This window comes from Corvus moneduloides, chromosome 3, assembly GCF_009650955.1.
Source record: "Corvus moneduloides isolate bCorMon1 chromosome 3, bCorMon1.pri, whole genome shotgun sequence".
NCBI classification, from domain to species: Eukaryota; Metazoa; Chordata; class Aves; order Passeriformes; family Corvidae; genus Corvus; species Corvus moneduloides.
The window spans coordinates 31,623,553-31,645,755 of NC_045478.1; the positions used below are offsets into that span (position 1 = coordinate 31,623,553).

A 22,203-nucleotide genomic window follows, 5' to 3' on the forward strand; every position below is an offset into this window, starting at 1 on the left:
TATCATAGTAGTATTCAATTTTTAAGTACTATTTGGGCAAGTTAGCTGGATAGAAAAGACACAACAGTAGGAGACACTGGCTGATACTGAGACTTTAAAATGCTTAGACATATTTGTTACAATTTAAAATCTATGCTTCATCTGCTGAAATTAAAAGAAAACAGGCATAGAGTATTCAACCTTCTGAGCTGAAACAATGCTGCCCATTAAGCCTGCAAGTCTTATACAGCCTATTCTATTTGTAGGATCTTAAACTTTTCTCTTTTTAACTCTTTACCTTCCTTTTCCTAATATGTGCATTATTAAATTTTAAATTAGCGTATTGTACTGATTTATAGATGCTTTCAGACTGTGTGTAGGATTTTAACATATTCATACAGAAATACTGGGCAAAAACCTATACGCCTCAGCAAAGCTGCCTAAAACCTGGCTTTGACCTTTCATTATGTATAATGACTTTCAAAGACGTATGGATACTTCAATCTAAATCCAGATGTGCTTTGACTTGTTGTGGAAAATCACCTTTCAGCTCTTCTCTTCCTTAATCAGCTCTTTGACCACTTACTTTTTTCCTGTAAAATACAAGAGCCACCAAAAAGCATGTATTTTCTGCTTTACAGGTAGGGCTAATTCCATATGAAGGCAAGAAGAGGAAGAAGAACGGTGGTAATTTTTTTTTTTTTTTGCATGCTTTTGTGTTTCATGAAACAACAGAACTTGTGGCAAGCTGTTTAGAGTATGGTTATATATAGGTATGTGTATATATATATATTCAGAGGAAGAAAATGGAAAGCATGCATTTTACTAGATAAGGGACATTTTAATGCTATTAATCTTGACGTTGGTTCTCTAAGCCTGGACTAATGTTTTACTGAATTCTACAAATCTAGAAGTATTTCAGGTTTGAGCAACTTAATTGTGTTTTTGAACTAATACTTTAAAGAGTAGTATATGCTGAGAAATGTATTTTTGTGGAATACTAATGAATACTTTACAAAGTGTATGATACAGCTTTTTGCCATGTTTACAACAGGTAAATATAAGCAATACATCATGACATTGGTTTATTTACTTTGAAAAGTATATATTTTGAATTAAGATGCCACTATTAAAAATGTGAAACATACTAGGACCAGATAACACTAAACATTGTGAGTTTTTTTTTTTTTTGAGATTGGGTTTATCAGTGACACTGGAATTAAAGAATGTGCTTTTTTTTCTATTTTTTTGGTTGCTGTACCGTTGTATTTACTAGCAATTGGTTATTTTAAGACGTTGTAAAGTGTCAAACCATGGAGAAAATGCCTAAGGCAACAAATGCCACAAAACTATAATGATAAGTGCTCTCTCTGTATTTTTTTTAGTTACTTTGGCCCCTCTACTGAAAATGTGAGTGCTGCTTAAGTATGCAGTAGAAGAAGCAGTTGGATTTTTTCCTCTTTTTGTCTCCTATAGCAGAAACAAAGTGACATCCAGCTTTTCTGTTGGCTTTGCTGCTTAGGAGTGCTTAGTATGTGGGCACATGCATATAAATAATTCCCTTTTTATGTTGTTTTTGCCAAAGTGCCCTCATTTGAGTGACATTTTTGCTCCATTTACATCAATGTTAAAATTTCCATTAACTTCCCCAGGGCTGGGATTCCACCTGTTTCGTCTAAGTTCACTATAGTTCAGTTTCATGTATTTAAAAGCATTTATATTTTAATTGCTTCAGTGGAAAGCAGTTGTTGTGACCGGCAAATCTTGCAGAGGGCAGAAAGGATCATCTGGCAAAGAACAATGCCACATAAGGGCTTACACAACGGAACAGAAATACTGAGCACTACATTCAGTGAGAAATTGTGTGATAAGGGGCGTTTCAAATGAATCTCCTTTTACAAATTTTTTTTTCAAATAGGATACTGCTGCTTTTAAAGAGTTTTGTCCAAGCTTACAGCTTCATTCCTGCATATGTGTTGTTGTAAGCAACAGTTTAAAATGTGGGTCTAACGAGATGGAGACAAATCTGTTAACACTGCATAGACAGAGTGAATTATGCAACTTGGCTGGTTTGGATATCTAATCATGACAAAAAAAGAAACAAAGGGTGAAAGTGAGTGTTAGCAATAAAGAAAAGGTTTCTACAAAAATAAGTCAGTGCTTTAGTCCCCCGATTCTCTCACCTTTCCCCCCTGCATCTTGCCTGCAACTGCAGTTGTAGTAAAAGCTGTTCAGTGGAGCAGTTTTGCCTTGGCACAGGAGGTGGAACACTCTCTGCATGTCTGTGCTAAGTATGGCTTCAAACCTAAATTTCTGTACTTTCTGCTTCTTGGTGTATTTGCCTTGACTCTTTCCTGGATCCAGGTCTAATTCTGTCTTCTGTGCGTTGTAGCTAAACTCTGAGATAGTTGGAAAAATGTGTTGCTGCAAAGACAAGATGGGGTATCATCCATTTGCTGCTGGTGCTTCAGATTAGATTATCAGTTTTTCCAGTACTTCCCAGATTTAAAGCAGATAAGATAATGTATAGACGTTTTCTCCTGGAGTGCATCAGTGACTGCAGGTGAAGAAGTGTTTGGGATTTCTAAGTTGTTTGTGGCAGCAACAGATGTTTCACCAGTTGTGGCTTTGCTTCTTATATTATGGGAGGCAGAGAGAAGCCATTTTTGGGGGGTCACGGCAGAGGTTTTTAAACAGTAAGGTTTTTTTTGTTCCAAATTTTCACATCACTAGCCATTTGAACAGTTTTTAATACTGTGAAGAGTGTTGTCCGTAAATCCATATGATGGCAGTCCCTCCTGTGGTGCTCCTCAACTAGTATAAATCACTGTAATTCCTTTGATTTATGTGAACTGGAATAATCCTGTTTAGTTGAAGATCTGGCCCAGAGTACAGGAAGCGTATGTGTTAGTCAGGGAAGGTTGTAGCAGTTTCTAATTCTCCTACTGACTGCTTTCATGCAGATGTGGAGTGTTTTTTAAAGTTGAGATGGTCTAAAAAAGATATTTAGTTTTCTGTTTGTAGTGTCAATATTTCGGTAAGTGAAGCAACATCCTTGGTTTAGGAATTGTTTCATTATTGCTTCACAGGAAATGAAGGCCCTATTTGAGTCTGGACCTTGAAGCAACACTGAAATTTTAAGAGGCAGAAATATTTCTTTAAGGGATAAACTGATTGTATGTGCAAATTTTTATGCAATTAAAATGCTTAGCTACTTCAGAACTTATATTTGATTGAAATTAATGAGACCGTTTATATTCGTGTAAGGTAGATGAATCCAGGTATTTAGGACATGTAAAATAAAGTAAAAAAATTTTAGAATTTTGTAGCTTGAAAGAGCAATGAGAAATGTAGTTCTCAAACAAAAAAAATGATGATGCCTTTCACTACAGCAGAGCTTTTACAAAGCATCTTTCAACGGAGGATCTTACAATTCTGCTTCAAACACAGAATTACAAGTCAACATTGAAGCCTTTATCAAATGAACAGTCTGAAGGAGAAGAAGAGTGCTCCGATGATCTGTCAGCTGTGGGATTGGGCTCTTGCACCTCATCCTGAGAGGTAAGACAGCCTTACTTTCTATAATTTACACACTGAGCAAGCAAGAAGTGCGACTTGCCTAAAGTTACACCACAAGTCTGTGGCAAAGCTGTGGAATAAAACGCCCTAGCAGATGCGTACATAAGCTGCAATTTCATCTTTCTCTCGTTGATTCTAAGTTGGGAAGAACAACAACTGTTTTGAAATTCAAACCAGGAAGATAATCACGTCTTTCCATGGGATTTGTTGGTTATCCTGGCTAGTTATCTTGATTGAAATGAGGAAACATATTCCAAAATCTAGTGAGTGGGTGGGAGGATTTGGGGTATGGGGAGCTGGGGGTAGAAGAAAGTTTACCCTATGAATTTTCTGATCTGAAGACCAATCGGCTAAATTGATGTTAAGCTGATAAATATTCATATGACCACCTTCCTTTTATCCTCCCCTGTCAGAATGATTCAACTAGAAAAAGGTAAAATATGTCTTGGACATACATATATATAAATTATATATGTAAGCCCTAATCTCTATCTTCTGTATATCTGTTCCTAATCATTTTACTTCTCTCTGTCCTTCTATCTGGTTCATGTCTTTAAAATGCAATCTGAAAAACTGCCACAAGCACACTTGGAGAACCTGACAAAAGTGCAGTTTGGCACTTTCAGATAAGAGCCAATGGCAGTGCTCAGTCTCATAATTTCATCACAGACAGATGGTATTACAAATGCAAGAGCATTCAGGTTTGTAAATGATAGATTTTAAAAGGCAAAACAAATTTCCGTAATTCACTGTGCATTACAGCATCAGTGCCATAAATAAGTGTACTCTCTTGTTTTTTTGCGTGGTTGATTTTTAAATTTATGATGAAGTATATAAAAGTATATAAAATTAAAGTATGCTTACACTGAAAAGATAAAAGCTAGTTTCTGCCAGTGTAATAATGTACATAATTGGTTCTTCACAGCTAGAAACTAGATACTCTTTCATTCATGCCTTCATACCATGGCTGTCTAATTTATGGAACTGTTGGAGGGGGGGCTTTTCAGAGAGGTAGGGGGAAGGAGAAAAAACCCCTAAACATTTCTTACATTGTTACCTGAGTTGGGATATACATATATGACTATGTAAAATCTGTGTCTGGGTGGCTGTTCTTTCTTGCAGAGTATTCTGTGCTCAGAGTGGGAGGGTCACACTGTGTGACTAATAAGGACAGAGCTGCATCCCCCTCTACCACTCTTTGGAGACTCACTCCAGCAACTCCTCGGCACTACAGCAGCCCTGTACAGGCATTTTCAGTGCTTCTGGGGGGACAGACCAATAAAAAAATTAAAGGTAAGCCACTCATTTTTTGTAGTCAATTATCTAAACGTCTTACATGTGCACACTCACACATACTACACTATTCTTGGCTTGTTTTGTGGTGTTTTTGGTTTTGATTTCCAAAATTGCCATTTAAGTTTATCACTGCTAGTATTAACTATGGTTTATATAAACATGATGGATACCGTAAGTTTTTAATGTACTGCAATCAGCCTGTGCTATAGTATTCTGCTCATGATTGTGTAAATACATTGTATATGCGAATGGGTGACTATAGGTATATGCTAAGATATGCTAACAAAAACAGCCCCGCTAAATGAGCAGTAATTTACAAAACTGATTAAACTGTTGCGAGTGGCCACAATGCTGATTGTGCATATATTTACATTTAAAAACCTACCTCTTAGTGTGCGTGTCCTTGTAATTAGCACGCGTGCCGGGTGGCCTGCATGCGGTTGGTGGGAGCGCGCTGGTGAGTGAGCAGCGGCACGGGCGGGCAGTGCCCTGCGGGGAGGGGGCACCGCGCCGGCCGAGCTCTCGGGCAGAGCCCGGGGATGCCGCGGGCCGACTCCCGGCCGGATGGGGCCAGCTCACCGCCCCCAGCGGCCCCTCACCTGCCGGCCCGGCGCAGGTGCCGCCGCAGCGCCCCGCGGCACAGGGGCTGCCCCGCTCGCAGGCGCCGCCGGCCCGGGAGGGCTCCTGGCCCCGCTCCGCCCCGGGGCTGCGGAGGAAGCGGCGGCGGGCGCCTGCCCCTCGCTTGCTCCCCGGGCTCCCGGCGCCGCAGGCAGGGGCCGGGGAGACGGGGCGGGCCCGGCGGTGGGAGCCCGCAGCGCAGAGCCGAGAGCCGGAGAGCGGATCCGGCAGCGGGGCGGGGGCGCTGCCCGGGCGCCCGGGAGAGCTGCCCGCTTGCCTTCCCGCCCGGAGCGCTGAACCCTCCCTCCGGCAAACGCGGCTCGATCCAAGAGGAACGAAGCTGCCGGCACTGCCGAGTTGAGGGTGTGCTGGCGAGGGCTCGGTCGCTCCACGGGCGCCCCGTAGGCTCCGGTGCGCCGGTTGTGCGAGGGAGCGGAGCCTCCCGGAGCAGCCGGCGGGAGAGGACCCAAGCCCGGAGGTGCGGCGGCAGCGAGGGGCTGGCGGTATTGGCGATCAGAGCACTTCAGAAAACCAGACCTCTGGAGCGGCAGCTCTACTGAATTCCCGATGCCTGCTTGGAAAGCAGGTGCAGGAAATTAAATGATAATTTATTTGAACATGTATTCGCTTTGCTGCTGGTGGGAAGGCTAGAAAAGTTAATCACGATGTAGTTGCTGTCAGTACAAGACAGAATAGCTCTGATGATGAATAAGGTGCTTTGCGGAAATAATTATAAAAATTGCACATTTTTTTCCTTTTTTTTGCAGAAAATGTGATTAGAAAAATATTAGACACTTTCTGTGTTTCATTAAATTCATGTGTATTTATACATCGCAGTTGGCTTAGAAGGAAGCTTTTGTCCCCTAGTGACAGTATCAGTTTATGTGGTTGAAGCCTGTACTTTTGTGAGATTTAAACTGTAAATTCAATATAGGCTGTTCTAGGCACTTTGCAAGGTGCAGAAATATGGCATTTTGGTTTCTTTCGTGGTTAAGCTCAAAAAATAGCGTGTTGTCTTTGTTCAATTTGAGGACTACTTCAGCAGTCACTGAAAGTGTTGTGACACCAAGCAGTTTAGCTAGTATATTGAAAATTGAAAAATAAATTGGGGAGAAGTATAAAAGAAAATTAGTAATTACTAATGAAATTAACATTCACTACCTTTACAATTAATAGCTCCAAGTTAGTATTTCTGAGATGTTACTTCTGAGTCTATTAATAAAGAGCTAAAAAGGAGTATATTTATGAATTATTTCTAGACTGAAATAAATCTCTTTTTTGTAGCTCCTTAGACAGATAAATGATACACTTGTATGTGACTAGCAACTTCCTCTTCACAGTTAAGAAGTTCTTGTTTGTAGTTTTCTGACAGCAAGAAGACTAAGACGAGATTGTTCTGAATATGCTTATTTTTTGTTGCAGATTTGTAGCTGTTTGTTCACATGTGTCCAGGGGGAGATGAAGTACATCGGACCCTGCATAGTTTGGCTTTGTATGGCAGCCTTCCTCCTTCCTGTTTCTACTTCTGTGGCTGTCAGTGACCAGACAGGTACTTCCACTTTTCTTGCCCATCACAGACTAAAGGTGTAAATCTCAGTACAGAAAAATTTTTAGCAAATAACAACAGCACACAGAAAACAAACATACAAACAGATAAAAATATACAAGATTGTTTTAAATCTCCTTTCTGAAATGTCCTAAGTTGGAAGCAGTTCCAAAGCAGCCTTTCTGCTTCCTTGGAAGATTCATATTTGGAGGTAGTTGTAGTTTCTAGGAGTTTTGTTTTGTACTTTTCCTACCATACAAAAACAAGACAAGTCAGAGCTGCAAAACCTTCGTGAACAAAATCATGAGGCTTTATTAGAGCAGACCACTTATCACATTGACCTAAACAATCTAATGCTCATGTTAACCACACCTGTACGTAATCCCTAGACTAGGTTATACATTTCACACATGCAGAGTTAAAAAAATCTTTTTCCTAAGAAGATGGGGGAAAGGAATGGAGTGATATTGTTTAACTTAAAAGCTGTTACCTGTCTTCTGCAAATTTTCTCATATTTCTCTGTTTTCTCCTTTCTTTACTTTCCACATGTTATCTAGTGTTCTCACTTAAACTCTACGTTAACTCTCCAGAATGCAGTAAATTCTGTCTTAAGGACACATCATATGTGCTTGTCAAACAAGGCACGTCAGTTTTTCAGAATTGTTCAGCCTCAGCATGTACTTCAACATATTTTAATTTTCCTACAATTATTAGCAAGGAGAACATGCTTATTGCTATTTAAGTTGAGTTGGGTTTTTTCTCAAAAATAAAATTAATTCCTAGTAATGCTGTTCCTTTCCATAAATCTTATGAAAGATAATAGAAACTACACACACAGAGAGCAACTTTGAATCTCAAAAACTCATTTGAAACTTAGGCCCAAGAAATTTTAAAAGTCCATGACTAGGAAAATAATCCTTTTACTGCCCCTGGAAACTATAAGTAGTAATAATGAATAAATAATAAGTGTAATGTGTGGGTTCTGAGGTAATAATAATGCATTGTGAAGCGTCTGAACTTAAGTTGAAGTCTTTTTCCCCTTTGTATTTTTAGGGCATTGAGGCTAAGTGCTCTACTGATGAATTATTCTTAACTCCTCTGAGAGAGCGAGCCTACATCATAGCTGTGAAATCATTCTGTCTGAAAGAAGAAATATATGTTTTATTCTGTCATTGTTAGGTGGTGGTTGCAGAAGAGAAGTTTTCAAAGTGCTAAAATGATGTGAGTGCAGAAGGTTCCCTAACTACATAGATTGAAAAATATTAAAACAAAATTTCAGGAAACATTGTGTCTTTTCTTTTATATATATTTTTTTTTTCCTAATGAAATGATGCCTTAGTAGATGTTGGGTCAGCCACAGAAGATGTGGCAGATATACTGAACTGTCAATAAACAGTATATCTGAACTGTGCCTTACATTCTGTTAGAAGTTTGTAGCTAAGCAGCCAGCAGCAAAGTTGCAGTTTTCCTTAGCCTGACGGCCCCAAATGGATCAAATATGGGTCCGATTGAACTGCTAGGAAGAAGAGGAGAGATTGAATCTCTCCTGTGAAATAACTGATGGTGTGCAATTGAGAGAGGCTTCTTCGGTTTGTGGTGGTACAGGCAGATGGTGAGGAATAACAAGTAGATAGCTGCCAGCTTGAGCAGCTCTGCCAACAGCAGGTGTGTGAGTTAAGCCCAGAGTTAAACTCCAGTTGATAACAGGAAAGAGGCTCTACTGGAGTTTGTGGGGATGGTTACCGTCTAAAAAGAAATACAAATTATAGACCAGAAAGCAGGAGTTGGGAAAGAATGGACCCAGTGACGGAGCAGCGGTAAAAGTGGTACAGGTCTTTCTGTCAAACTTTTGTTAGTCTGCTCTGTTCACTTGAACCGAGTGCTCTGTGTTGCTAAGTTGTCTTGTTCCAGTTTGACAATTTGTATGCAGATGAATCTGTAACAAATTGGAAATGTGCTTACTTCAAGAAGAGTAATATCTAAAGGGTTTTTTTGTTTTTCTGTCTTGCATTTGGTCGCTCTTTCTTGGGCCTTTTTTCCCCTCCTGTGTACCAGTTCTGTTTGAATCAGCATCTGTCCTTCAATATCTGCATTGACAACCTTTTTGGTTTGCTTCCTTCAACAACGTATGCATAGTATTTATTTCTCTGTGCTAATATGAAAGCCTTTCCAGCAAAGCACACTTAGGTAGAATCTGAGACTATTGTATTTACATCTTGAAATTTCTCACCTGATCTGCTTTGATCTAAAGGAATGGCTTAAAATACATGGAAAAGTGTAAACTAGAGTTAATTTGAGGTTGGTGAGGGAAAGAAGTGTGTTAGGGGAAGGATTAACTTGTGTGCATATGTAGGGGAGAGCTTTCAGAGCAGGCATGCTGAATATACTTTGTGACTTACTCATTGGGCCAATATTGTAATAAATAAATAGCAGTATTGAAAAAGAGTCAGAGGCTGAGAGAGTATGCTGGATCTTCTCGGAGCAGTCCTCCTTAGGCTCTGAGGGTGCCAGTATGCATTAGATTCACATCAAGGATTTCTTTCAGTTCTCATGTTTTGATATGCTGAATGTTCATTAGAAGGAAGCACTCTCTTCTCATGATGGAGTATAGCAAATCTGAGGGGAGAGGGCTCAGGAGTTTTCCACAGGCATATTTTTGATCTGACTTCAAGAATACTTTCTTCATGTTGTCAACTTATTATTATTGAGAATATTTGGGGTTTGAGGGTGGACATAAACTCTTTCTGTAGTGACACATGAAGTTCTAATCTGATCATTCCTGAATGCTTTATATTAAGAATATTAATATTCTGACTCATTCCCAGATCATTGCTTCTTTTTCAACTTTCTTTTACAATTACTGTTTTTTAAAGTCACATGTTAATCCATGAAAAATGTAGTATAAACAAAGTCCTGGGACTGTCAGGCATGGTGAATTTATTGCCTTTTGACATGGAATGTGTTGTGAAAAGTATTGGCTATGGATCATAATATTAGATAGGCACTTTAACCCAAGTACAGTGAGTGGTTTCAAGCAAGCAAATCAGTTCAGCTTTTTGGTTTTAGTGTTTTAGTACAGCTAGATATTTCTCGAAATCAAGATAGTGACTCTACAGTAACTCTCATATACAATGTATTCATATTCCTGATATTCCCATCCAACTGGGCCTTGAATATTTTCAGGGATGGGGCATCTACCACCCCTCTGGGCAACTTGTTCCAGTGTTTCACCACCATTATGTAAAGTCTAGTCTAAATCCAACCTCTTTTAGTTTAAAACCATTACTCCTTGTCCTGTCACAACAGGTCTCATAAAAAGTCTGTCTCCATCTTTCTTACATGCTCCCTACCTGGAAGGCTGGAGTAAGGGATCCCTGGAGCCTTCTATTCTCCAGGCTGAATGACCCTAACTCTTGGGAGAGATGATCCAGCTCTCTGATCATTTTTGTGGCCTTCCTTTGCACCTGCTCCAGCACGTCCTTGTCTTTCTTGTGTTGGGGCCCCAGAGCTGGATGCAGTACTCCAGGTGGGGGGTGGGGGGGGGGGTGTCTCATGAGAGCTGCTGGGCAGAATCACCTCTCTTGACCTGCTGGCCATGCTTCTTTAGATGCAGCCCAGGATATGATTGGCTTTCTGGGCTGTGAGCACATACCATCAGCTGATCTCCAGGTTTCCATCCATCAGTATTCTCAAAGCCTCTTTGTCAGGCCTGCTCTCAATTCCTTTATCCCCAAGCCTGTTTTGATACTGGGCATTGCCCTGACGCAGGTGCAGCACTCATGAGGTTGTTGAACCTCACAAGATTCCCATGGGCCCAATTCTTAAGCTTGTCTAGCTCCCTCGGGATGACATTCTGTCGTTCAGGAGTGTCAACTGCAACACTCAGTTTGGTGTCATCTGCAAATTTGCTGAGGGTGCACTCAATCCCTTCATCTAAGTCATTAATTAATTAAATTGGTCCCAAATGGAGCACTACTTGTCTCTGATTTCCATCTGGATATTGAGCAGTTGACCACTCCCGTCTATGTGACTGGCCAACCAATTCTTCATCCACCAAGCAGTCCACACATCAAATCTGAATCTCTCCAGTTCAGAGATATTGTGGGGACCATGTCAAAGGCCTTGCAGAAATCCAGATGACTTCCATAGCTCTTCTCTTGTCCACTGATGTAGCCACTCCATTGTACAAGGCCACTGAGTTAGTCATGCAAGACTTGTCCTTGGTGAAGTGGTGCTGGTTGTCCCAAATAATATGAAGTCCTGTTTTTCACTACTTACACTTCATCATGGGAGAATATAGTTCTCCAGGGGTCTAGCATGAATATCCTAATCCTTGAACTCCATTGCTCAGATTTCTTGTTTCTGCCTGCCAATGCTGTTATGTTACTTCATAACCATCTAAATAGCAACCAGAGTTGAAGATGACTTCTTTACTGTATCTTGTTTCCTTCATTCTTCCCATCCTTGTCTTAATTAGCATATATGTTGTAATCTAATATGATCTTCTTTACAGAATACAACGACGGAATACAGAAAAATCACATCGTATTTCCTGGTGCCTGTATACTTGAGGCTACAGATATGTAGGAAATCTGAATTCTTGACCTTATTTGACAGCAAGCCAGCTGGGTCTGCTTATCTTCAGTATGAACACATTTGAGGTGGACTCACTGGATGTCATTGCTGACATTTGCAAGTGTGTGGCAAGCTCTGAAGAGGTTGCCTTTGTCTGTGTGTTTATGAAGCCTGATCCAGTAAGAATACGAGAAAAATCTTGGGTAATACAGGTTTCTGTCTGAAGCTTGAGTCGACACAGGGTATGGGTATATGTTAGGCTGGGCTTTGCTGTTTGGCTGCATTCATTAGGCTGGTCATGGTCACTGATGGAAGCTTCAGTGCCCTTGCAAATGTGCATGTCAGTGGTGCTAGATGACAGCAAAAACTTCACCTGAATGTGAAGTTTAATTATAAACTAGCACATGGGTAGTTGTAAAGTGAATCTAGCCATTACAAGTTACACTTGATCTGGAGAAGCCTAGCCTGCCTATTGGAAGTTACAGTTCCCACTCAGGAAGTGCACACAAGAGATATCTGTAAGATGGAGACTGAAGCACACACCAGAGTCTCTTCTGTCCTTGTTTGCATGGACTGGAAAGCTGAGCGTGGTGCCTAGATGGAAGTTGCAGTGCGCTTCAACAAGTGTCCTGATCATTCCAGGAGTAGTTTGGAACACGCTTTTACGCTTTTGCATGTTGCAACAGATATATCTGGAGGCAATGACCTTTTTTTTTTTTTTTTTTTTTTTTTGCAAAATGCTGTTAGAAATCAAACGAAAAATTCTTACTATCATTACTATCATCTTACTGGAAAGAGAGAAGACAATGATCTGTGATGTACCTGCTTGGTCTGCATAAATTAATATTTTCACAATTATTAGATTGATTTTATATTAATGAGCTCATAGCTAGAACTCATTGATTTATGAAGGTCAAGGTCTAATTTTTCGTATGGGTAGGTGAACTTGTTAATTTATAGGTAAGTTAACTTGACCTTTGATATCACAGGTTTAATATTAATTTTTTAGTTCAATCCACACAGATGCAGTTTCATCATGTGCAGAGCAATCTAGTGTATAAACATAAGCTTGTTCTTCTTACTATTTTATTAATTTTATAGTAATGTATTTTAACAGGCCAGGTAGGTTCATGGTTTCCATTGCTCCTTTCCTTTCGTGAATATCTTCATGCAGACCTTGTTGTTCAGCTACCCACATGTTAAATGGGCAAACTGTCTGTTTTGTCTCAAGCTAAAAAAAATTTAAGGATCTGCTAGCAATACTAAAAATCGTGGAAGAGATTAACTATTAAGGCAGTAGTTGCAGAAAGAATTTTCATCGGTCTGTTGTAATGAAGGTTGTCAGTCTTGGCATGGAGAGTTGTTATTTGAGAGTTTTCCCTTAGCTCTCTGGTAAAAGGAATAACATTGAACTAAAGGTGTGCATCAGCAGCGTGCGATAGAAGATTCACCGTAACTCTTTCATTCTTCTGGGGATGCGGAATACAAACAAATAACTAACACTTAAATGGCCTGTCTGTGCTGTGGCTGCTATGCCACTGATAAAAATAGGTCCACAGTCCAGTCTGTGGCATGTGAGGAATCATTGCTATCATCTGGATAGCACAAAAATTAAGGCTTGCAGTCTTTATTTGGACTTGGAAGCAAGTGGCTGTGGGGAACAAGCTAGAACTTTGTAGTATTTCACTGCTCAACACTCATGTAAGTTAATGCTGAAAAAACAAAGCATACTTGTGTCCCAGCTTCTCTAAAGCTTACATCAGTTTAGGATAAAATCAGCAATAAGTACTATCTGTCTGCTCTTATTATAAGTACTGTCAAGAATTTAACCAAAAAGAGAACCTGCTTTGAAATACGTTGAATATTTTTGAAAGAAACCCTTGGTAGAAAACATGTAGATTTAAGAAAAACATCTGTCCACATATGTCTGACATTCTTTTGTAACTTCAGACATAAATGGCTTCCCTTACTCCAGCTTATTTCTTGGAGCTATACGTATGTAAATCTACCCTAACGACATTCATTGTTTTAGAGTAGCTGTATATAGAGGTCTATAGTTTAATAATCTATATGTGATTGAAGGTTGAGGCCAGAGGGCTTAAGGTGAACCTGTTTCTGTCCCATACTGTATGTGTATACATCAACAGGTGTATTGAAATTGCTATGTCACTATGTAATTCCAGCAAATGCTTTTCTCACTGTATAAAACTTCCTGCAAACCAAGAATGATGAAGGATTTCACTTCAGAGTTTCCAATGTGAATATTCTTTACAGTTCAGCATCTTTTCTGGGGAGAGGGAATTAACAGAGTTTTTCATGCATATGTTTCATCTCATTTGTCATGAAACTCTATCTGTATAGGGAAAAACATGCACATACTGGTATTTATGGATCTATAAGAGAGAAAGAAAAAATTTACTCTGTTAGCACCTTAGAAGTAAATTAATTTATCTGTGATGTTACTTGTAGTAGTAAATTGTAGTTGTAATTGTAATTGTACATGTGAAGGACACGGAACTTAATGAATCTTACCAGAAAAAGTGTTTTGCCCAGTCTATTCTTTAAATAGTTGACAAAGCTTTCGTTAACCATATTATCCGGAGGTGTCTTCATACCAGTATTACATAATCTAGTTTCACTTTTACTAGTTATTTCCAGTTAGTCATTCTTAATCCAGATCAAATACTGAAATCTATTTAATAGCATTAAAGAGTTTTGAAGTATAAAATGCTTTCTACGTGCCTACAGAATGAATGACAAATTTCACATGCTTTAAGATTACAAATATAGCTATTTTGAATACCAGTGTTTGGTCTGGATGCCCTTATGAAACATTTAAATATAGATGATTTCCAGGTTAATGGTAGGACATTCCTTATATTTTTCATTGAACTAATGCTTCAGAAAGTGCTTTGACCTTCACTGTTCAGCAGCTTCAGATACACCTCGGACACCTTTTTAGTTGCATCTGCTCTCAAAGCTCTGTGCTTGATAAGTTTACAGGACAAATATCATAACTTTTCATCTTTGATTTGCAAGTTTTATTAGGATTTAGCAGGGCTATTTGCAAAACTTGTTAAATAGCAAACCTTATTTCCGACCCCTGCACAAAGTGACATTTTTCTGTATTTCCTTCTTAAAAGTGGGCATCCTTATATATCTATTAAAGAAAAGCATAAAGGACTTCATGTAAGTAAGATATTCATATTAATAATACAGTGTCTTAGCTAAGGGTTCAGTTAGATTTAACCTCAGTTTACCATTCTCCAAATTTTAGAACATTCTGTTTGTTTACCCAAATACTTTGGTTCAGACTTACTCCCCTACTTAATTTTCAAACTATTTTTTCCCTAAAATATAATATTGTTTCATATTCATTAATGGGGAAAAATATTTTCTAATAATACAGTGAGAAATACAAAAATAACTTGGAACAGATATTACTGCTTTATAGAGTGTTGTTAATGGAAACAGTGTGGTAAGAATTTAATGGTTTTCTTCTGGCTGTATTGTTTAAATGAACTTTAACCAAAGGCAGCTGAATTAAAATGTGATACAAATTCTATCTGCTTATATTATTGGAAGTGCAGTATAAAATCTGCTCGTTTAGATTTTGTAATTTGGTTTATTGCTGCTTTTCACATCCTAAAGAAACAAAAAGAAACATTCCTGTCAATATTACCATCACTCACGATAGTTTGTTTAATTCCTTCTAGTTTGTTCAGTTCCTGTTAGTTTGATTTTTATGATAAACACTAAACTGTGTTCTCTTGAAGGTGCTGTGTGTCCTTTAATGAAAACAGTTGCCCGTAATCTCAAACAAATCAACAGAGACAGTCATGGTGTATCAGGTAAATGACTGAGCTAATACAGATATCTATATTAATTAACTAGTAATGATTATTGGATGTAATCATAGTCTTGTTGAAGCTGGCTTTAAAATTGAAAGGGTAGGACAGAATGCCATCCCTAAGCACCAAAAGCTGCTGCCGCTTTTCGGAAAGTGAGATTAAAATCAGAACGTGTTTTTCCTGGAAAGTATTGGTTCGAGTTTGGCAGTCACACTAATTTCCATGTTTTTTTCCAATCATCCTGCATTCTTATCAGTTCAGACGATAAAAGGAACTAACAAATGCATTTTTCAGGTTGCAAAGTCATCTACCAAGTGAATTTTGCATGAATAGTTTTAATAAAATGAGTATTGAAAATTTCTCGGACTTCAAGTTCTGCTTTTCAAAATAGCTTGTCAGTCTGTACTATAGAAATGCTAATATGCTTGCATTCAAGCATGCTAAAAATAATTATTTACTTATGGTTTTAAAATTCCATTAAATTGTATTGCATCGTGCCATATTTTGCAGGGTTTGATCTGGCAGAAAGCTTTTCTTTAAGGCAAACATCCTGTGGAGGGGAAAAGATCTGTTTTAAACTGGGAAGTGCGCCTCTCATCAGAGATACAAGGTAAGATACTACTTTCATGCTTAGCTTTTAGAAGATATAGCTCAGACTCAATGCTAACCAATAAACTGAATCACTGAACATGTATCCAATGGATGCCACAGGAAGCAGTACGGCTGTTTTTAGACACTTTCAGTTTCTTCTGTGGGAAGGATTTTGGTTTTGGTATGCTTTTCTTTTGAAATTTGGGAGTATCTAGGTAGTAAGCTAATTGTGAATAGCACTTTCTCAAGTCATGATTCTGATATTGAAAGTTCTACTGTTAGCGCATAAATATTTATAAAACAAAGGAAAGAAGTAACTTTCATGGTATGACAGGAAATATTATACTAATCTCCCCTCAGCAAAGTTGTCTGTCCTCTCTCTCGCTACTGCTAGCAACATTAAAAAGAGAGAGAGAATCACCATTTCCTTGAATGATTTTTTTATTTTCCTGGTGTTCACATTTTGCCTTTGAGCAGCAGCAGCATAGTGGGTTACTTAGTGCAGAGAAGAAAATAGGCAAAATCCTGTTCTGGCACAGGGGGGGATGAAAAGCAGAGGCTTCATGAAAAATCAAAAGGAGAGTGAAAGAGAGTAAGGCACAATTGGATTGGATGGACTTAAGTTTGCACAGAGAGAAGGAAATGTCAAGAAGCAGTTAGGAATGTAGTTTCAAGTTCCCTGTGCTCAGTGGAGAGAGAGGATCATCTCAGAGCTTCTTGGTTGAGATGTGCTCTGAGTCATGGGACTGTGGTTTCTGTACAGCGTGTTCCTGTGATGATGAGGGAAGCAACTCTATTCCCATGTTTTCAGGTTGGGTATTTTCTGTTGCAAGCTCCAGCTTGCCTAGTGAAAAAATACACCTGGTCCTCGGACTTCCCCTTTGCTTGGATCCTGGGCGTAGCAAAGAGGGACTGTGAGGGCCAGGGGGAAGGAAGAAGAGAATAACTGGAGGCACTCAGACACAAAACAAACTGATCTTCGTGAGAGGAGCATGACTGAAGAAAGAATTTATCTACCAATTTAGAATATTTAGATTCTCTAAGTTTTTCTGATGTTAGATACTGTAAGTGCAAATTTTTATGCTTGTGTAATTCTGCAAAGTCAAACCAATCACTTTTTTAAAAAATACCTTTGACACTAGCTATTGAAAGAAAAATGGCTAGACAAAATTACTTGACATGAAGAGTGCTCTTCTTTTATTAAGACCTTTCCAGTATTATCCAGATTGTCTTTAGATGAGGAACAGGAGAAATTAGGTACCACCCATACATGTCTTTACTAAAAATATTTTGAGCGATTTTTAGTAAGAAAACTTTCCTTTAAAAAAAAAATTGTTTTTCACAAAGACTTTTTTTTTTCCAATGTATGGGAATTTGAGGAAAACATGAGACTACAGAAGAGTAGAAAAACAAGGCAATAATAAATGTGGAGCAATTTTCCTTTAAGAATAAGAAGCTAAGTGGTGCTAAGAAATGCATCTTGGGAGGTGACTTTATTTTGAAAACCAATGGTAAAAATGGAGTAGAGAAGCACTAGAAATTGCAAAAGAGTGAATTATTTTAAATTCATATTACTTTGAGGTAAAATTCTTGATTCAAAGTGTTGATTTCTAAGGATTTCTGAGTGGTTTTGGAAGTGGTCTGAGAGGTGGTGTTGAGGTTAAAAAACATAAACCTTTTTCCTTGGCTTTATTTAGTAGGCTTGAATACTAATGCCTGTTTTTTCTTCTTTTGAAAACAGTTCATTATTGAAGGCAGTGAAAATGGGGAATTCACACCATGGCTGATAGCTGTGACCTAACAAAGCCCTAACTATTAGTGATTGCAAGGAAAGTCACAATGATTGTTGTGTTTTTGGGGTTTTTTGAGTTATATATTTTTTCCTATATTTTATCTCATCAGCTTTTTGAAAAGAGAGAAAAATGGCTAGTTGTTCTTCATTGTCAGTGTAACTTGGGCAGAGGCTAAAGAATTTCAATTAAGGGTAAACCTGGAAGGGAGGTGGCTTGGCTTTCATTGTCTCTTGGTTCTCATATTCCTCTCCGTCCCTGTTATTTTCTTCTGTGTATCCTCTTTAAAGAAAAAACTAAAGAGAAAATCCTTCTAGTTTCCCCTAAAAATATGCATATCTAACAGATGAAAAATTCAGCTGGATGAAGAAACTGAGATGATTATTAATAAAATGCATATCAGTGCTAATATATGAATATAGCTAGGCAGAAAAATGAATGTATTAGGCAGAAAATTATTATCATGTTATTGATGATAATAAGGTATAAGATAAGATTTTTAGTCAGCTTGCTGTGCAAGTAAGTAGTACCTCTTACATATATCTTCCTGAAAAATTAAAAGGGTTAAAAGTATTTTCAGTAACATTCAAGCATTGCAGAATTTCTGTTAAATCCTTGTTCTTCATGGCAATAATCTTGCTCATCCTGTATTAACCTTTCTTCACAGAAATGCATGTCATTAAAAAATGAATTCTATTCTTAATTATTTCAGTTTGTTAAATATAAAATGGCTTTCTGATATTGAGATAACACTTCAGAAAAATACTTTTTAAAAATTTTATTTAATGTGTGCTATTTTTTAAACTCTTTTGAAGTTTTAGGGTGATTTTTTAAAACAAAGGCAGTGGGCAGTCAGGAGCACAAAGCCAGGTTTTGGATTTTTACATGGTAGGTTTACAATGAAGGATAGCCAGAAACTTGGGTATCTGTCATCATAACCTTATAATTTACTATCTCAGTTACCCATGTACAACATCTTTTCATTATTTTTATTTAAACCTACTTCTTTTACATTATGTCAGGTTGTGTGGTTCCAGACCCCCTGTGTTATTAGATGGCTTTCAGGATCATTCTGCCTCAGAAAATATTTTAGTAGACGTGGTGTGCAGTAAGCAGCAGAACAGCGTTTGTTATCCATCCTGCAGGAAATTGAGAGTATCTGATTAAGCTGACTAGCAAGTATCAAGTAACTTGGCACATCTTCTCTTGCATTTCATTCATTCAGTTGTAGTGTGGGTAATAGAAAGCTATGCTGTGCCATTTTTCTTCTGTGATGCCATTTTGGTTTTTTTCAATGGACCTGGAGTAGTGTTTCACCTATTTATATGTTGTAAATAATTTACAATGCACTGTCAGCTTGGGAAATTGATTACGTTTATTTATGTTGGACTTCAGCTATAGGTCTTTATGTCTTTCTGTGATGGAGTTCTGTACGTATTTTGTCTTGTGATAGCAGATGGATAGCTTTTCTTCTGCGTTATGTAAATGACTGCTGATTTTTAATGTAATGCCAGTAATATTTTCCTGATTAAAACTGTGAATGGCTTATTGCAGCTCTTCATGGGCTTTAACAAAAGTTATTCCTGAAGAAAGTAGTGTAACTGAGTTTTGAGTCATAAAGAAACTCATAGTAAAGTACTATTAGGCAGACAGTCTAATTATGTAGTCATAATCACACCATAGAATCATAGAATAATAGTAATTATATCTGAACTTTTTTTTCTTTTTTTATCTCAACAAATACATTATAGAGTCATATTTCTTCTCCAGACTTTAACATGTACTGCCCATGTACTGTATTCCGGTGTGGCACAGAGCTTGCTGGCAAAGGAGCGCAGGACTTTGTGCCGATAACATTCCTTTAGACCTGCCAGCAGTATTTAGTACTTCTGGACATAAAGCCTTTAGGCTAATCTTTGTTCTTCAGTTGCTTTAGAGTAAATAGCTTTATGATGAATTAATTTTACTGTCTTTCACTAAAGATGCATCAAACATCAGTTTTTCCTCATTCTCGCTTTTCTGTGTTGATGATGGGCCATTTTTTTCCTCTTCTGAAAGCGCCAATAAAGGAGATAATAAGCTGGTTTCGGCTGAGTTTCAGAATGTTTTTGAAATGGATGTTCATGATTAGCAAATCTTCATGGCACAGTCACAGCTTTCTTATTTTGTAGTCTGTTTGGCTTGACAAACTATTAATTTACTGAGGAGATTATCGTAGCTGGCTGTTAAATGATCTGAGTTACAGCAGTTGGGATTACTCTCACGACTCTTTTAGGAATTCTTCCCCTTTCATTGCAAGATACTACAAAAGAGCTTGGATTTTGACTGTATTTGGTCTACGAACTCCACCAGCAAAGTTGTTACTCACAGCTGCCAGAAGAGCTGTGGCTTGGGCCATACTTCAGAGAAAGTGTTTCACCTCCTTGGGATGTCTAATTACTGGAGGAAGAAATACTGCTCCCACTTGCCTCAGTAAATTCCAGGCAGGAGGATTCTTTCTGCTAAGAACAGAAATCGGTGATGAAAGAATATTTATGTGGGGTTTTCTGTTTGTTTTTAGTGCTAACCTTTTTAATCACAAAAAAATGTGCAGGGAATTCCATTTTCCTAGAGCAGAGCTGGCATCAAGTGAGGGAGTTTCTGTGCTCACTGTTAGAAGCCTTTTCCTAGCCAGCAATTTGCTTTCGCAAACCCACCTATCTCTACATGACTTTGCAACCAATTACTTTTGCTGTCTAATTTCTCTGGCTGTTTCTGCTGAGACCTCTCTTCACCAAATTAAAAAATACTGAGTTCCTGTCATAAACTTCAGCTCTCATGGGCGCGATTTTTTATTATTTTTGCACATAGCGCTTGTTTTGAGCAGCAGAGTTAGTTTCAACAGTCTTCTTGAAAAATATTTTAAGACTTATTTTAGGAAGTTTTATACTTATTTCTTAAAAACAGTATAGAATTGATAGATGTGAAAATCACTGATTTCCAAAAAAATTCATTGAAGGCTTTTAAAGCATGACCGAAAACGGCAATGAGGTATTATCCCAGTTTTGAGGCAGTAGTTACAGTTATTCAAACCAGCTTTTATCTGTGCTTACACAAAGTCCTGCTAGCCTTTGTTCTGTTAAAATATTAGATGGTTATGTAAGAAAACACCTCTTCTCTACTATATCATGTATTTATTTGAGGTCATTTGAGCAGCTGGAGCCAACAATGCCAAGACTGAAATGTCTGGTATTCTGGTTGCAGGGTATTTTCAAGAAAAAGGCTTGGTCTTTGGAATTTGCTTCCTGAGTGTGGGAGCCTGAATTTAGTACAAATTCTGATGTTTCTTCAGGTCTTTCAAAGTAATTGATCAGACACTGTATTGATTCACTCTTTCTTTTTTTCCTGAAATATTTTTTGTATTTTGTATTTTTTTGTTTATTTCCAGGAACTTCAAAACTTACTGTATTTTACAAATTAAAAAGAAGGAAAATAGAGTGATTACTGTTGAAAGAACAAATTGGTGTTGTACCTACCATGTAAATATCAATTATTTAATTTCATAACTGAGGAGAAAAATGGGGCTTCTTACCATGTAAAATGACAGACCAATGCTTCTTTTAAAGAACAATCACAGGTGAATGTCTTTCTGCATTTTTGGGCTTGTTTCTACCTGACAATTTACAAGAAATGTGGCAATTTTTATAAAATTCAAAATTCAGGTATTAATGGATTGTAATGTCTATACTGAGTTTGAATCATCCTACAATTTAACATGTAATTTACAATGCATAATGAATTGGGAAAGCAAAGGTAAAGACAGAGGTGGCAGAGGGGAAGAGTATGTTTAAAAATGTATAGTACTTACATTAAAAGCACGCTGTGAGGGAACAGAGAGTTAGAAAATCTATTTTAACTAAGCCACTGGCTGTAACAAATTAGAATTCTTTGATCTGTAGCATGTTCCCCTGACAGTGGAGCATGACAGTGTCATGCCAGTTGAATCAGTAAAACACTGTTGGATGAAGTAGACTCTTTCTTTTCCTTTTTTTCCCAGTGACGATGCTCTTGCTGTAAAGCGCTTGCAAATAAAGGCAAGAGGCTTTTGGGAGATGTGCACTTTAAGGGCACTGGTCCACAACGAGAGTGTGCAGGAGACCAGCAGTGTTCATGTGGAATCCCATGTGCCTCATGGCAGGCAATAAACAAATCCAAATAAACAAAGCCAAAATTATTATTTGGAAGAAAATAAAATTAGGAGCTTGCTTTCACAGCACTCACCTCCAGCTCTCGGTCTCATTTCACTTCCTCCACATGAGCATCAGTCTCCGTGTTCAGCGAGGCTGGTGGCTGATCCCTGTGGCTGTCATCTCCAGCAGTCACAGTGGGGAAGGAGCAA

General features: G+C 38.2%; 1 protein-coding gene across 7 annotated transcripts in view; it reads left to right on the plus strand.

The window, feature by feature from the left end:
* The first annotated feature begins 4,712 nt into the window (after positions 1 to 4,712).
* COL19A1 (collagen type XIX alpha 1 chain) overlaps positions 4,713 to 22,203 on the plus strand; it is a 187,409-nt gene continuing 169,918 nt past the window's right edge. For 6 of the 7 annotated variants that reach the window (XM_032104736.1, XM_032104741.1, XM_032104740.1 and 3 more), the window contains exons 1-4: positions 4,713 to 4,851; positions 6,895 to 7,021; positions 15,370 to 15,444; positions 15,955 to 16,054. In XM_032104736.1, the coding sequence (XP_031960627.1) occupies positions 6,931 to 7,021; positions 15,370 to 15,444; positions 15,955 to 16,054 (266 nt within the window). In that variant the 5' untranslated portion in view covers positions 4,713 to 4,851; positions 6,895 to 6,930. Of the gene's footprint in view, positions 4,852 to 5,703; positions 6,059 to 6,894; positions 7,022 to 15,369; positions 15,445 to 15,954; positions 16,055 to 22,203 lie in introns of those variants that run through there. The other variant, XM_032104738.1, reaches the window with a different exon arrangement.